Source organism: Mchenga conophoros, linkage group LG2, assembly GCF_057382185.1.
Source record: "Mchenga conophoros isolate Kocher_MC1m ecotype Shallow Benthic linkage group LG2, M_conophoros_male_GT1.1, whole genome shotgun sequence".
Classification (NCBI taxonomy): domain Eukaryota; kingdom Metazoa; phylum Chordata; class Actinopteri; order Cichliformes; family Cichlidae; genus Mchenga; species Mchenga conophoros.
In genome coordinates, this window is record NC_140527.1 from 24,339,704 (window position 1) to 24,357,860 (window position 18,157).

The 18,157-nt window shown below is 41.3% G+C and overlaps 1 protein-coding gene across 11 annotated transcripts in view; it reads right to left on the reverse strand.

The window, feature by feature from the left end:
• The window catches only part of tenm2a (teneurin transmembrane protein 2a), a 219,860-nt gene that overhangs the window by 150,658 nt on the left and 51,045 nt on the right, over positions 1-18,157 (reverse strand). For all 11 annotated transcript variants that reach the window (XM_085289586.1, XM_085289577.1, XM_085289568.1 and 8 more), the window contains exon 2: positions 9,640-9,995. In XM_085289586.1, the coding sequence (XP_085145712.1) occupies positions 9,640-9,865 (226 nt within the window). In that variant the 5' untranslated portion in view covers positions 9,866-9,995. The remainder of the gene's footprint in view (positions 1-9,639; positions 9,996-18,157) is intronic.

Below are 18,157 nucleotides of genomic sequence, written 5' to 3' on the forward strand. Positions count from 1 at the left end.
GGCCTTCAAGATTAGCTCAAGAACAACGCGTAGAGAGCTTTATGGAATGGGTTTCCATGACAGAGCACCTAAATCCAACCCTTACATCAAGCACAATGAAAAGCTTTGGATGCTGTGGTGTAAAGCATGCCGCCGTTGGACTCTAGAGCCGTGAAGATGTATTCTTTGGAGCAACAAATCATGCTTCTCCATCTGGGAATCCAATGGACGAGTCTGGGTTTAAATAGATTGCTGGGGGCTCAGGAGGTAGAGCAGCTCATCTATTATCTCTATCAGAAGGCTGGTCGTTCAATTCCTGGCCGGTCTAGTCTGCATGCCTTGGGCAAGATACTGAACCCCTAGTTGCTCTCAATACATTCATTCAAATATGAATGTTATGATGATAGAAAGCTCTTAAATCTAGAATGTGTGTGTGAATGGTTGACTGAGACATGTTGATGTAAGTCCTTCGAGTGCTCAAGTAGAGTACAAAAGCACGATTTAAGAATTGATCCATTAATCTTGAGCAAGTGTGATACCATGATAGGATTCCACCGGTTCATCTGTTGTTACTTAGGCTTCTTTTCTGAAACTTATAATTCCCAAGATTTTTATGCATTGTAATCCCATGACATATGGGAAGCCTACCTCTACATGCTGCAAAATCAGCTGCAAACCCAATCTTTGCACAGCCCTCCTCACCCACCTTTCTGTTACTTGGGCAAGGACAGGGGGAACGTCAAAACATATATGGACATGTATAATGTAAGAAATGTGGCCTATATCTTTGCACGCAAAACACATTTAAATTCTGTCGCGGGGGAACGTGTTTAATTACAGCCTAGGAAGCAACTGACTCCACTGAGAGCGAGCGAGAAAAAAACACTTGATAACAGTGACATTTACAATCTGCCTCATTTATCAAAAGCTGCCAAAGCAGAGTCAAAGAGGGTCATTACATAGTAAACATAGATTAACTCAACTCTCACAAAACCCACACAAAATTGTCTGATAAATGATTTTTATTCTAAGAAAATTGCAAATGTCAGCATGCATTTCCCTGGACTCTGTCAATTAATAGTGTTGTTTGTTACCCAATATTTGTGTGTGCCCGTGTGTCTGCGAATAAAAGCCTGCGCCGGTGCTAAATAGCTGCCACAATCAGCATGCATTTCCCCAGCCTCTCCCTGTTATTTGTCTCATTTGTTACCCTGTGTTTTCATGTGCTGTGCATGCACCTGTGTGAACATCATTCCTAATAGCGAAGCACTTTTACTTTTATAGCACGGGGGAGGATTTGACAAAACTAAGCCGAGGTGCATTTTGGTTTTGTGTAGATGATGTCGAAGAGTGAATTCCAAGGGCACATCGGGTTCTGACAGGCCCGCACTTACTCCCAAAACAACTCATAATCCCTTTCAATCTTTCACAAACACGGTTTATGTGCACAAATTTGTAATGCGGGGAAAATAACTAAATTAAGTGTTTAAACCAGATCCCTTTAATATATACGCAAGTCTGTGTGCCAAATGCTGGACCAGATGCTACTTTGAGTTGTAAACCCCTTTAAAGACATCCTTGCATGTTTAGGGGCCACATATACAAACCCAGATGAGCAGTTTCCTGTCTAAAAGAGCGAATGTGGGGATGGGGTGAGTGGGGCGCATTGAGGATCGGAGGAGTGGAGTGGAGTCGGCCCCAGGATATTCTTCAGCAACTCTGCTGCTCTATTGCTGCAGCTACGGGATGCTTTTGAGTGTCAGCAGCTGGCAGAGGCACAGAATGCCAGGGAGAAGACAAAGATAAAGAGGGATCGGAAGAAGAGGGGAGGGATTGTATTTAATCTCACCGCCATTTATTTTTAATAGCATGCAGCTGCTTTGTTCTCTCTTTGATCATCAGCAGTACAGGTTGACAGTAACTCGGTGGAATGCACGAACACACAGACAAGCATGTGTGCATGAATATACACAAAGAAGAATACAAAACTTGCATTCTCTATTTTGCTTTACTTTAATTTTGTGGAAATTCGTACTTGTTTACACTATTTTTTTTTACTCTTCTGTGTCCCCGGTGCAGAACAGCTATGCTATTGGTCCACGAAGGGACCACAAACAAATGGGCATTCCTTCTGAGAGGCATGGTGCCACCGACTGCTGCAAGTGATAAGCACCACTAAGTAAGGAATATGTGGTAGGTACAATCTGCTACCCTAATTCAAATCACCACTGTGTAAGAGTCACAGCCAAGAAGAAGACAAAGGAGTAAAGCATCATAAATGAGAACACCGACTGGCTTCCTACTGGGGATCACAGTTGAAAGTTGTTGGAAGCCTTGCTTTAAGGACTAGAGGCACCTCTACTTGTAATCACACATCAGATGGAAGAGACAAATATATTGCTTCTTCAACCGTGTACCCACGGGATGTTTATCTGAAAGGGAAATGCTACTACTGTGCAGCTAAACATGTTCACAAGCCACTGAGGGTGCTATAAACTAGTTTGTCACTGTAGAGGGAACTTCTTAAAGTTGAATTAGTATTTAGGGCCTGAACATGGCAAGTAGGAAAATGAAAAAAATATATAATTTGGGTCCAAATGTGGATCTGCAACAAATCGTTGGGGGCTGAGTTCCAACAGCAATGCCCATCATGAGTTTGACACTGCTAAAATCGGTGGACAGCTCACTCTGAATGGAAAGAGGCCTTTAGGGGATGTTTGTGTGGCCGAGTAAATACACACCTAAGCCGAGGAGCGATTTGAAATAGTCACACTTTCATCACGTAAGACTTTACACAGGTTCCTTTGATCTTTTCATGGAGGATTCTGCAAACACAGTCACACAGAAGGATGCTCTCTCCAGAGGGTTAGGATGAGTCCCTGAATCCTGCTGAAGAGGACATATTATGAGAGGTTGCTGCTGCTGCTTTTCTCACAGATATTTGGAAGTCTCCCCAAAGAATGGAGAGGACAGAGAAAACAAAAGAAGCCTCTCTAGCATAAAGCTTCTTCCCAGCCACCTCACAGTGGGTTTTCCTTGCCATTCGGTCTTGAATACAGACAGCGGAGGTAATCGTGCCAGGATACGAGTGGCAGAGTTTGGCCAGAGTTTTTGGACAAGGCATTCCTTGGCCACTGTAGTGATTTGTCAAATCAAAGTCAATGGAGAAAAGGGAATGCAAAATGAGGGAAAAATGGCCACACAGGATATATAGTGCAGCTCTTCAGATTTCAGTGGCCTCATTCTGGTAATATAGGCACACGCGTGCACATTTGACCATATCTCTGAAAACGAGAGGCCAGACCTATAGAACCCACATAGCTGGCAAAGCCTGTGTGCAGTCTAAAATGAAGTCACACCCCATGAGCTTGGTCTCAAATCCATAGAGGGGGCCTGAACATAACACAAAGGTGTGATATGACCACTAAAGCAACAATACAGGGCCAGCAAGGGTGAAAGAAATGGGGAGAAAGTGAATGTGAGTGAAAGAGCAGACATGAAAGGTGTGACAGAAAAGCAAAGAAGGACATCAAAGAAAGTGAGAAAAAAAGTGAGAGACAGAAAGAGAGAGCAACAGATACACAATTGAGAAGGGACAGTAGATGATGTTGAGTGTTGTCCAGGCAGTGAGGTAGATAGGTGGGTGGTGGATTCTCTCTGTGACACTGATTTCAAGCCCTGGGGGTAAAACAGCAGAGGAGAATGTAGAAGGGCCCATTTAGATCCATCTGAAAGGAAAGGCCACAGCTTCTAGAGACTGCAGTGGCTGTGCTAATGCCTGCTGTCTCGAGGTGGACCTGCAGGGATGACACACCCCTGGGATGCGCTAAATAGGAGCCGCGGAAAGGACTTGGAGAGAGACAAAGAGATGTACTATGAGTTGAAAGATCAGAGAGACAGTGAGGTGAATACAACAAAGAGAAAGTGCAGTAGGAGAGTATGGGGAAGTGTGCCTCTGCACATCGCTCAGAGTGATGTTTTACACTTTTGTCATATTTTTACATCTGTCGTGGGTTCAATTTGGAAGCGATTCAAACTGCTAACAAACCAGCTGAAAAAAACAAGACAGGGAAATGAAACTTGTCACAGTTTTATGTATAAAATAAATCCAGCCAATGCGTCTCTCGTATTCGGCTTTTATGGGAGTCAGATTTGCGCCTTATTGGGATCACTCGTGTTTTCAAATGCATGGCTTTGTGGTGTTAAATAGTGAACACTTGTAATGAGCTTTCCAGGCTGCTGCATGTTATGTTGAGAAAAAGACTGTGTTATTTGGCTGTGCTTATCCAAGCAGACTAGGTAATAAGTGTGTAATGGGGAAACAGTGGAGTTGATATCCAATGAAAGTGGGGGGTCTGTTGGAAGACACAACTGAGCCCGCTTTATCAGGATCTCCAAAGAGCCATTTCAGACAGCTAGTTTTCAAACACTAGAAATAAATTGAAATGAAAAAGGGCTGCACAAATCTGCAGTATGTTTGGACTGACATAGGATCAAAAAAACCCAGAAAAAAATCAAGGATTTCAGCCACATGCAGGAACATATTGCACAATTCATCTTTCAACCAGATAAACAGACCAAATTCCTAAATGCTTCATTCAGCCGCCCATGAATGAACGTTAGCTGACTGATTACCTCTTAGCAAGGCAGAGGTCATTTTGTTCTGTTGCTATTTCAAATGAATGATACCTTGCAAGTCACATGAGGTGATAATCTCTCAATATCGTTGAGTTATTTCTTTAATTATAGGAAACAGCAGTCAGTGAACACAACTCAACATGCTGTATAGTTCAAACATTAATGTGAAATGCAGAAAGCAGATGAACTTTTGTGATAAATTTTTCATTTGATATGTATGCAGATGTATCTTATACTACATCTGTGAAGGTTCTTAGTCATCCAGGTCATCGTAGTCAAAGGAGATTGCAAAGAAAAGCGTCTGGACTTCTTTAAGTTACTTGAAGACGTTTCACCTCTCATCCGAGAAGCTTCTTCAGTTCTAAGGTCAAATGGTGTGGAGTCCCAGATTTAAACCTAGTGGGAGTATCCCCCCGCAGAGGGACAAAAGGACCCCCTGATGATCCTCTAATCGCCTGAGCCAAGGTGTGAAACTGGGTGTGGGTCCCAATCAGCCAGAGTTTCGGGTGAGCTCATTGTGAAACCTGGCCCCACCTTATCATGCGATAAGGTCAGATGGCCCAGGATGTGAGTAGGCGTTAAGGCGTCTGGGGAGTCCATAGTGGACCACAGACCTCATCACAGCCACAGACCAAACAGCCACTTCACAAGTGCATGGCACAACATAGAAGAGCCACCTCCACAGGATAAGACTTTGCATGCCACCTGCATCTTAAGGACAAAGGTCACTCTTTCGAGGATGCCAATGTTCACATTTTGGACAGAGAGGACAGATGGTTTGAAAGAGGAGTGAAAGAAGCCATCTATGTCCACTGTGAGCGACCATCTTTGAACAGAGGCGGTGGTTTACGACACCAACTGTCTGCCATCTATAATCCAGTTTTGAGTTCCCTCCCCAGACGCCTTAATGCCCACTCACATCCTGGGCCATCTGACCTCAGGAATTCGCATGATAAGGTGGGGCCAGGTTTCACAATGAGCTCACCCGAAACTCTGGCTGATTGGGACCCACACCCAGTTTCACACCTCGGCTCAGGCGATTAGAGGATCATCAGGGGGTCCTTTTGTCCCTCTGTGGGGGGATACTCCCACTAGGTTTAAATCTGGGACTCCCCACCATTTGACCTTAGAACTGTAGAAGCTTCTCGGATGAGAGGTGAAACGTCTTCAAGTAACTTAAAGAAGTCCAGACGCTTTTCTTTGCAAGCTCCTTTGACTATCTTATACTACCTTTAAAAAATTAATACTACAAAATCCAGAGAAAAATCTCATCGTTGCTGATTTCCAAAGCACACTGCAAATATGCTTCCAAAACCAGATGCTGTTTTTAGTTTAATTTACAGCGCTGAGCAAAAGTCATGAACTGCTCCGGAAAATCTTTCAAGTTTTTTGAACTTTTTTATTTGGACACGTCATCTGATCAATCTAATGCTTGGCCTAAGATGACTCCGCTATTATAAATATGCTAAAGGTATGCTAAATTACACGAGAACTGAAAACCAGTGACAACAGGTCTCATGGAATGATGCATCTGAATGAGAAATTTATTCTTCAAATTATTCTCAATGTGTACAGAGCAGGTCAGGAGATCCATTATGGTTTGAGGCTGCATTCAAGCCTCAAGTGTTCAGGATCTTGTCAAAACTGATAAAATTACGAAAGAAGAAAAGTACCATCAGATATCGATCCACCATGCAGTAGCATCTGGAAAGCCTCTGATTGGTGATGGCTTTATTTTTCAGCATGGCCAAGATCCCAAACACACTGCCAATTGAGTATAAGCATGTCTGGCTAGAAAAACACCCAGTGGAACACTAACAGTCATGGACTGACCTCCCCAGACCCCAGACCTCATTATTGAACATTATCAATATTATTGAAGCAGTAAGGGATCATCATGAGAGGGATTGGAACAGCTAAAATCCAAATCCATTCATGAATACTTCTTACAAAAACTACAAGAAATCTTGCCTGAGAAAGTTCAGGCTATGTTGAAGAAGAAAGGTGGTTATACCAAATACAGACTTCAAAGCTTCTTATAATTGTGAAAACTCTTATATTTTCCATATATACAGTATTTCCATGTATTCATTTACATGTAAAGGAACAAGACAGTAAAAACCATTATTTGATTATTAGTTATTCTACAAGACAATATAAACTGAGTCTGCATTTACCTTTAAACTACTGGTATATATTCAAAAAACTTGCACATCACATATCACATGCACATCTGAGCTCAGTGGGTGCCCTATTCCCACCTGTGCTCGACTCAAGCTTTGCTTTCTTACACATGACTCTAATGACAGCTGTAAGGGTGAGTCAATATGCATTAGCGCACGACAGAACTGCAAATTGGTTTGTGTTACACAGAACCATTAAAGCAAAAATAAAAATGTGAGAAAATCTTTAGATGACCTCAGAACGTCTTGACAACACAAAATAGAAAAATGCCAGGATGGCTTACCTACTCGATCACAGCTGATCGTATTTTTCGTGTGATTTTATCAGCTATTAATCAATAATACTACAAATCAGTTTCAGATATCAAACTGTTCCTCCTTGGGTTTATTTAGGTTTTTTTCTTTTTAGAAAATCAATAGAACAAAAAGTCAATATTCTGAGTCTACCAGCTACTATCTGTAAGGAAAATAAAGTATCTCGCTTCTTTCTATCTTACCGCTAAAGTACTTGATAACGACAAAATATGAACACATTGTTTCCATCCCTCGTTATCTCACATACTAGTTATAAAAATATCTAGTTGGAGGATCATGGAAACTCTGTCTGCTGCTTCTTTCGCTCTATCTTTCTCACACTCAACTCCTTCTCTTTCTCCATCCTTCCAGCACCATGCCTCCTCCCGTAGTGTCACAGTCCATATGGTGCTGCAACACTGTTGGTCTCCTGTGGCCACACTTCCCACGATGCATCTGCGGCTCTGGGCTTTCGAGGGAGCCGATAGGCTGAGAGGACTTTGGTATCGACCAGCTATTGCCTGGTGTGAGGTCAGCTCAGTGCAGCATTGGAGTGTGTCCGAATCTACACACACCACTGCTTCCAGTCTTTCATCCATTCTGCCAATCAATCCTCCATTTTCTGCTGTTACCTTTGCCTCAGAAGAAGTATGTTCTTCTGTTGTATTCCTTTCTTCCAAAACCTTTCTCCCCTGTGAGTGTGCCATTGCACATTTTCTTCTTTAAACTACTGCCCGATTGATCCATTTCTCAAATTTCTTGAGACCACATGCAGTTAGAAGCTGCTACCGTAGCTTTACACCTTTTCTTTAAAGCTTTAGTGACGATATTCTATTTGCAAAAAACCACCAAGGATTCTTCAACATACTATACACATTTATTTATGCATTTGTTTGACGGAGGTGGGGGGGATTTTGTTTTTTATCTATCGTAGGCATTGTAGTGTTGTATTACTCTGAGCTGGCTTCCTCCTCTGTCTGTGTCCATGCAGAGAAAACAGAGCTTAGTAGAGATCAATCCCATTGAGTCTGACTCCTTTCACTAGCCAAGGATCAATACTGCCTGTTTCATGTCCCCCTGCAATACACGTACACACGCACACACAAATCCACACATACACATACACACACAGTTTAAAGACATGGGCTACGAAGGCTGACCCACCCCTTTAAAAATGACCTATCGGCCTATCGGCTAGCTTGCTCACTGGGGGATACAGAAGTTCATTATGACAGCCTTGCCAGTGTTAAAGGTCTGCTTTGGTCCTCCTCCGCAAAGTGCAGGATCTGATTACATTAACAGCTTGCTAACAGAAGCAAAAAACGCATAGTGGCTAAAAGTAACGTACAGCTGGAAGCCTTTTTCACATGCAACAACGTGGCCGTTCACAATGTGATAGAATTTTTTTTTTACGTAATGCTGGATCACAGAAAAGGAGTGGAAAGGCTTTTGAAATCTATGACTGCGCTAGGTTCACCCACCTGTGCTGGACAGAACAATACTGGAGTTACGCAGGCATCAGAAATAATTGTTCAGATTTTGACAGGGAAATGTTACCCCCAAGAGCTTTGAGTTTCGCTTTTTAATCTCAATTAGTAGTCGTCATCTCCTATTACCCTGGATGCATATTGCCTGCAAAAAAACCCCAAACTCTCTTTTATGCTTAATACAAAGCTGTATTTTATGCAGGTAAATTATGCATAATGCAAAATGTTATTCCAAAAAATCATATGACACTTTGGGAAATGTGTTATTGCTCTTTTGCTGAATGAATCTGAACCTTTGCTTCATTGCCCTAAAATATTTAAGGCAACGAAGGTACAAATAGAAAAACAAAGAGATGCTATATCACAGAAATGTCAAACTCATTTTACATCATGGGCTACATACGACTTTGATGTTAAGTAGGCCGGACCAGTGACCATTATAAATGTGAAAAATTACAGAAAAAGTTCTGTTAGTTCATCATTCCTTGCCTACTGAACTACCAGAACTGCAATAAAATATACATTTTTAATAAATTCACAGACAATGCCCCTTTTAGTAGAAAGTAGAAAAACAAGAACTTTTCTGTCATTTAATCTGTTACTTGATTACTTTAGTGTAGTATGAATGGCAATTGAGGAGGGTCCTTTATTGAGTGGAAAAGCTGTAAACCAGTGCGCCTGATTGGAGTCTTTGTGAGGCCGATTCTGGTCCCTGGCCTTATGTTTGACAGCCCTGCTATAGCTGTTTATTGTGTTGCATTTGCTCAGTGTATATGCAATGTGCAAAAATAAGACATAATTCAATACACCTTCTTAGCCAACAGCATGTTATTTTTATATCATTATTTTTATCTGAATACATAAATAAGCCTCTTAGGTCTCGTTAGGTGGATTTCTAACCTTTGGGCAAATAAGCAAAAAAGCAAATAAGTGTGTTTCCCAAAACAGATGTCCTTTGAGGTCATAAAGGTACATGATTTTCTCAGTAATGTCTTGAGTCCAGCATAGAGTGGGTGCATAAATATATATATGTACAGGGGATTTTAGGGCAAACTGACCTTGCCTAGAATACTCATCAGCTTCATGGTGAACCAGGTCCGTCACACACCCGCCGTAGTGCAGCCTCTGCTCATGGTCGAAGGCCTTGAGCGTTTCACTCGAGCTGTAGGACTTCTGGGTAGGCACACGACACTCATCGGCGTCCAGGGAGGAGGTGTTATACTGGGAGTCTTTGGAGCAGCGGCCCCTGGTCAGTGAGCGATTTCTGCGGTCCTTCAGATCCATGCTGATGTTGTGTGGGGAGGGGGGGTTGAATGCAGCGAGAAGAAGACAGAGTAGACGGAGGAGAAGGCAGTGACGGGAGAGGAAGGGCTCTCCTAAGGGCCTCCCTAATGTCAGTCTCCACTTCAGTCACCTGGAAAACAGAGACAGGAAGAGGAAGAGATGGAGAGATGGGAAAAGACAGAGACAGGTCTAAAATTAATGGATGCACTGCTGTGACTCACTCTCGCCTCGCACTCCCAGCAGAATATACAGACAAAGTAAGACAGGAGCAAACAGCATGAGTGGACATGAGTAGCCAGGCAAATATAAAACACATTAGAGTATTGATGCAGGATAAGTAAGGCTATTGTAGGTACCATTAGGATTTCCACAGATTAACTTGTTAATTTGTGTGATTAAGGTGAACTAAAAAGGAAAGAGTCACACCGCTCCTCCAGTCACTTACTGCAACTGTAACTTGATAGCAGGGCAATAAAACCCCCAAGTCCCCATTGTTTCTCTTCCTTTCTACTTTTACTCTCTGACCCCTCTCATGTCTTTGATGGTTCTCTTTTAATTAGTAACAGCAGCCACAACACAAAGTCTTCCAGCAAACTTTACCGAGCAAGCAACAAGAGCAACAAGGCAAGTTCTCAACTCCGCAAGGAAAACAAACCGCTTTTTCTTCAACCTGTACACACACACACACACACACACACACACACACACACACACACACACACACACACACACACACGAAACCACAACTCTTCTGAGCCTGGCTCATCATAACCAGACCAAGGGAGCACTGCCAGCTCGTGGAGCTGCGCACCAAGGACTTTCCTTATCTTTCATGCACTAGTAATTTCCCATACACAGGTATCCCAGTGAAATTGTGCACAGCTAAGCTTTGCTTTTATTAATGTACATAAACTGGTTTTTTTCACTGAGATGTATTATTATGTATCCTACAGTCAAAGCTCGCATTTCAGATTTTGTTTTGTTTTCATCTAAAACATGTGTTCACGTGGTGCACATTGAACATACGGAGGCATATCACATAATCTTCCTGGTTCATGCTCGCCCTCCCTCACATACACAAAGCTCCCTTTTAGTTCTTTAGGTGGGTACATTTAGTAAAACTGTATATTACCTTTATAAATACACACTAATTCCTTTATTACTGCACAGGAGTGAATGCTGCCAACCTCTGCTATTAAAAACTCCCAAGTCCTTAAATATATAGTTTATTGCACTTTAGGAAAGCGATGAATCAGACGATATAAATTTCCAGTCTTTTTTATTAAACTTAAATATTAACTGAATGAAAAAATGTGCAATCCATCACTAAAGAGAATTATTTGGTGCAGATGTTTTCCTTCAGTCTAAGGTGGCTCCTCTAATTTGCTTCCCTTCCTTTTTTCAGAGCATCCCTGTTGCGCTTACGCTTTGCAGGGCGAAACAGAGCTGTTAGCACTGTAGTCCACAGAGACAGTCAGCCATTGACCGCGCTGATGAAAAATGGTCAGACGGCATTTAAATCTATTAGAACAGAGAGGGACTCAAATGCGGTCATCCTAAACCAATGCTGGCGGAGGTATGCACACAACGAAAGTGGACAAGTGCAGGTGCATTATCGAGACTAAAAAGAAATAATAATAAAAGAAGATGCAAAAGGCAAGAAAGAAAGAAAGAAAAGCAACAGGAAGGATGGAAGAAGAGGAGAAATGACTTGAGGGCATTGCTAGTCTCTCCCTCATTATCAGAGTGGGAATGAATCCGGCTCCCTTAGAGGCTTTGAGGGATAATCAAACACACCCAAACACAGATACACGCAAACAGAACATCGCTAACACACATATTCAGTCCAGCGATACCTGAGACAACAGAGTCTCCTAAACTTGACATAAACTGTAAAACAGCCTGTAAGGCAACTAAACATTTGTATTATGACACTGCGTCTATGATACGATAATGACGCTAATAAAGCTTGATGCAAGTTTTGCAGCCTTGTGGAATGCATTACGCTGGCGTCCAAGGATCAAAGTACAATGATATGACAACAACCAAACAGCCAGCTGTAATTGACAGGCACCCTTCCTCCAGCTATAGCTACTATGGGATATTTATGGTAATGAACCCATGGTTCCATTACTTGAGGCTGAAAAAAGTCCGATCCACCCACAGAATTACAGCGTTGCATTGCATTTGCACCAAAAATACTGTTCAGTCTTAATAGTTTTTATCAATATGAGAGCAGACAAGGGCATCTCTAAAGGACAGGCATCATTTCTTTTTTGAATATGTGATGTAATTAATTACATGCAGGAGCAGAGGAAGAATTAGAAGAGAGAGGAGAAGGAGAGACAAGTATACAGAATGTGAGTCAATCTATTCAATGAGGGCTCATTTTAAAATGCTTAGAAGGTAGTATTGAAAAGTGCCCTGCTATGTCCATTGATTAACAGTAGGTATTAAGTCTCATAAAGAGCTCATTATGCTTGGGCATCCATCACACAGGCTATTAGGAGTTCGACCTTAATGTGTTTGTACCTTGAATGGAGGGCGAGGAAATAGAGAGCGATACTGGCTCAGAAAATGTGGGGACATTCAGACTGGGGTTAAAGAAATAATGGCCCAACGAGTCTCCATGTGGAGCTGTGGGTGTGCACAGGTGGGTGACAAATTAAAGGAAAAAACAAAACCAGAAAGTACCCCATTGATCTTTACAGTGAAGAGCTCTTGTGTATGCTCCTGGGCATTCTGCTGGAATGGTTTAGGTCTACTTGACAGACGTGTGACCACAAACGAATACAGCGGTACTCTGTGCGATCAGATTTATCCCACCCCTTCACATTTCTATCCTCACGGGAGTGGTCTCTTCCAGGGTGACAATGCCACCATCTATAGGGCATGACGGGTCACTGAATGGTTTGAAATGTATAAAACGGATGTGAATCATATGCCATGGCCTTTGCAGTCGCACAGCTCTAAACTTGATCGAGTATGGTAGATTCCGGACTGACAGCTCTGTCCGCTGCCATCGTTAAAAACGTCAAATGAGGGAATATCTGTGGTGTACTGTAGAGTTTCTGAGCCAGTGCAATGGCACATTAATGCTGGTCTACCAGCATATACTGAGCCAAAAATATAGGCAAAAGTTGGTCACTTTACATCAGATGAAAACTTGGATGTCAAATCGGCTGAGAAAACAGAATTACACTAATGATGCAGACTGTACTGTCTGTACAGTTGAGCTTCACTGTACAGAATAAACTGCGAATATGAACACTCATCTGTCGTAAGTGGAAAATTTCCCTTTAGTCATCCAAAGGTCTAAGCTTTAGGCGTGAGCCTTACACACTGAGTTGTGATGTCATAAAATGGATTTTGTGATTTTACTTTTTAATGGAAAAAAATAGTAGAAGCAGAAGAGAAGACACACAATAGCGGGCTGATGGATAGACTGGAGGAAGCTAAGGGAAACAACCTTGAGATCTGGAACACATTATCAATCACATCCCATCCAGCCAGGTGTTTCCTCAAGGTCACTGAAGCACATACAGGCAAACTTTTCTTAGTTAATTACTCCAGCGACAACAGTCCAACCCCCCAGATCGTCACAACGAGGCAGATCATCTCATTTATCAGAAGTACAATGACTTACTGTCATTCTGACTGTTCGCATACCACAACTCCATGGTACGCTAGCACGTATGTGCATGCATATTTAAGTGCAGACACCCACACAGACTCAGCAGACAGACAAACACACGCATAAATGCAAAACTATAGAAAGACGTGCGCGAGCCTGCAAAACAGCCGCGTCTCCTTGACAGGCAAGAAAGCGTGGTTAGATGAAGGAGAAAAGAGACATGCATGCAACCGTGAAGTGACCATGAAATCCAGGCAGAATGAGAAATGTAATTGGAAGATGACAGGGAGGGCGGGGAATTCATTTTGGAAATTACAGAGGTGAAGTTTGGTGCAGATAATGGCCTTTTCTCTGCAAATAACAGCTTTGAAGGGGGAAAAAAAGAAATATGGAGCGCACAATGTAAATCCACTGTAACTAGAAATCACACCCAGTTAATAGGATGTTAATGACATCAGTGGATTAGCAAGTATCAAACAAGACGGTTTTGTGTTCAACCTTAACAACCTCCTAAAGAACAAAAACCAAATATCAAGGAAAGCAAAGTAACAGACAATGAAGATTCAGTTCTTATGGATCAAAATGAGGCTTCATTTTCTTCACCTGGCACAATCGAAACACAAGTGACATATTAAGTCGTGAACAAATCCCAATTCTCCCTTCCTGTTTTCTCGCAAACTATTCTATCAAACTAGCAGAATATGGGGGTGGGAGGTTAAAGTGAATAAGACCTACTAATCAGTGGGCAAATTGGTGCATTTGTGCCTTGAAATTGCCACAGGTATTGTTCCATCGTGACACAAATCTGCCTCAGGAAACCATTACCGAGATATCCAGCTCTGGGAACATGCTGGATACATTTGACCGGACTCAGACCTCAATCCTTTGCTCTGTTTTCTGATGATTACAGGTAGACTGGCACGATCGCCGAAAACAATTAGCTGCAAATCTTCCATCCAGCCACTGCTCACATTTATCATACAAATAAGCACGGAGGCGATGTGTGAGCGCTAGTATAGATGCTGACCAGATGACTCCTACTGCAGCCAACCAGGAGGTTACAAATAGGGCATGTTCACTCTGCTGACTTCTTCTTACAAGACACCAGAAATAGCTGTTGTTGTTCTTAGCTCTAAGAGTTGTGCACTTGCATTATTGAGAATATTATAAGTCTTAATAATTGTTCATATCAGAAAATACAGAAAAGTACATGTCCTATTTTTGTTTTGTTAGATGAGATGCTTAAACGGGTTTTCAAGAAATAGAACACTAAAGTAGTGCTACATTATAATATTACCTGTAACTTACACTTCTATATAGTATGTTGAACCTGTTAAATGTATTTACAGCTGTTTTATCCATAGTAAAACTTCATTTACTCCATTTCTCGTTTAACTAAAACCATGTAATTACATCACATCCAATTTTATGCATGAGGATTTGATTCTGTTATATAGCTTTTCTTTTGTTCTGTGAAGGTTTAATATTTTTATGCTTCTTTAAAGCATCAAACATAAGAATAATTATTACTGTTTTTTGTTACTCCTTCAATGTACTTTTTAATCTTTTATATCCTATAAGCATCTCATCTGATCTTATCTAGTCTTATCTTTATTTTAGCTTCTTATCATTGCATTAGAGGAGCCTGTAACACAGCCATTACCTGGCTCATTTAATTCAATTGTAACCACACCAAAAGCAGCAATCAGCCAACAAGACTGGCAGCTAAAAGCCTGATAAAACACAGCATGGAGCCTTTCCATCAGAAAATTTATCCACTCTTCCAGCACTCTTTGTCAACAGGAGATGAAGTTGTTCATTTGGTGTCTTTTTCTTTCCCCGTCTCTCTCTCCCTCTCATGATCTCTTTCTCTCTCTATCGCTCGCTCTTGTGTTTTTTTGTGGGGGATTTTTTGTGGGTTTTTAAAAATTTGAATGGAATTTGTATAGCAAAAGATGGCCTATTGAAAACCTGGCCCTGTTATCACAAAAGACAAAATTGTGGCTATAAAGCGTTTGGCTTCAATTTTCTGCTGTTTTTGTGCCGCTGCTCAAATTAAGTTGTTTACGCAGTTTGTTCACAAAGACAAAGAGAGGAAGACACGGAGTGACTGAGAAAAAACAAAAGAGGAGGCAAGAAGAGAGCTGAGTACAGAGAGGTTGTGAGAGAATAAAGACGGAAAACAAATCCTTGAATGAAACTCATACTCAATTATACATCGCCACAAAGCCTCTGTGCATCTTGACTTCAGGAGTGAACATCCAAGTCAAAGTCCAAATATGCTTTAAATGGAAATACTATATGCACAGTTCATCAAAGCATTCAATTACATGTTCAGATTTAAAAGCAGCGTGTACTTGACATCCGATGTGTAGGTGTAAATCCTTATTATCCTAACATATAATTTGTTCTTTTCACTGTAAAATCTTTTCTTTTCTGTGCTGAATACAAGTAAAGGTGAATCATAGTAATTAGTTTTTAGAATGTGTAGTAATAAAAAAAAAAATCACTTAATTTCTTATTTTATATATCAGAATTCGAGTTTCATTTACAGATAACAAGTTAATGTTGTAAAAATAAACGCGTGTTTCTGTGTCAAAGGCTAATAGGAGCTTCAGCAGATAAATATTCCTGTATTTATACAATTTTATCAGTGCACTGCGACCTCCATTATTCGTCGTACAACTCACACTCAAGCGCTCCGTCTATGAGCTCTGCACTGCGCCCCGACGGAGAGGCTCCTCACCACGAACAGCCATTAATCATGTCTTCGATCTCGGGTGGCTTTGAATATTCACACAAAAAGGTGTGTAGACTCACACGTACAGTATACACACAAGGCAAACGGATGGACGCATGCTTGGATGGCTCCAGTTCAACTGGAAACTACAACTCCATTTTGGATCCAAGGTGCTTTGCGAGCCAGCAGCTGAGGGGTGCAGGACAGGAAACATCTCATCCCTCGCTCTCTCTCTTCCACAAACCTCGCATCATTACCTCCAACACCTCTTTGAGCCAAATAGGTAAAAATCACTTGCTTATTATGAGTGATCAGTCGTTGTATTCACTGGTTCTGTCATTATTTGTTTGTGTTGTTGACAAACCACACAAACTTAGTGAAAAAGAAAATTGCTTCCATTGTAGAAAATTGCAACACAGATGCAAAAAATACAATAATAATAAATAAGATATTGACACTGAAATGCCAACACAGTCTCATTGCAGTTCAAAAGCACAACGTATTCGGTTTGTTCAAGGGCAAGAATTTTTTTTCTCTTTTTAATTTTATTTACTAACAACAAACAAAAAAGGTATTGCTGCTAAAATACCAAGACGTTGCACGTCTTATGGCAGTTCAAAACATAGTGACCAAATTTTAGCTGTTCATCAGCATTAATGGAGGTGAATTATACTCAAGTGCTTTCAGTTTTAAAGAGCAGCGTTAGTTAGTGGCATCATAGGATTTTCATCTACAGAGACAACTCTTTAATAACTACATAGCTTGGCAGACTGTCAGTCTGTTGACTAGCCGGTACTGAATTCCAGTTAGCCAGACTAGTTAAGGAAGTGAACACTTGTTTGCTAGCGTTAGCAGGCTAACACATTGATCTATCACCCTTCAGTATATCTTTCTTCAAAATAAAATGCTACTGCTTCATCTACCTCCACGCTGGTCAAGTAAGGTACATGACATGACTGTTATATCCAGATCTTCAGATCGTTTTAGGCTTAAGCGCTATTAGCTATTTCACCTGGTACTTTGCTAAGCTAATGGCTTAGCTGCAGCGCACGCTACAAGCCTTTCAGTTCACTTGTTTAGCACACAAAGGTTTGTTTCTGAGTTCGCTTAAAGGGCAATCTTGGAAAAAAAACTTTCTGCTGAAACACATTTTCTTCAAAGCATTGCTGATTTTCACACACAAGAAAATAAATTACATTTTAAGAATAATATCAGGTTGGAGATGCATGAAGCTGTCAGATTTACATGATAATTGTAATGGTACCCGTGTTTGATTACTGTGTACATTCTGGGTTTAACTACTTTACAATGCAGCATCTGAGTGCAGTGATGTGCGGCAAACTTCCATATTTCAGATTTTGAAACAATCATTAGCAAGTGTACACATAATGAGTCTGTAGTAGAGTTTACAAATTAGGCTGCCTTTCATCTGCACTGCTATGCAACAATAAGGTCACCTAGAAAAATAAAGCAAGATATATTCTCCGTAATTGAGCCTAGTTCTATCGTGTTTCATGTCCCTGCAAGCTGATTTTCATACTGTACTGAAATAGAAAGGAAAGCAAGAACACATTCATTTATCTCCAGTAGTACAGGCTTTGGAAAATGCTAATCAGAAATGCAGACAGACAAGATGGAATTCTTAGTGAGCTAATAGTTGTGTTAGGCTTTCAAGCCAATGCAGAGCCTTGTTCTGTGCCTAGTTTGTGCTCTGCTGAGTATTGGGTTTGAGTGAGGCAACATCCCCTTTGATCAGCCAGTATTTATGAAGTATTGTTGGGATTGTACATGGGTACAGGATAAGATTTAGGCCTACCAACCCCAGAGTCTGCATATGTGACTCACAGTTGCTGGGAGGAGGAAAGGTCCCATCCACCTTCCATTTTCTCGCTCTCTCCTCTCATTTGCCAGGATGGAA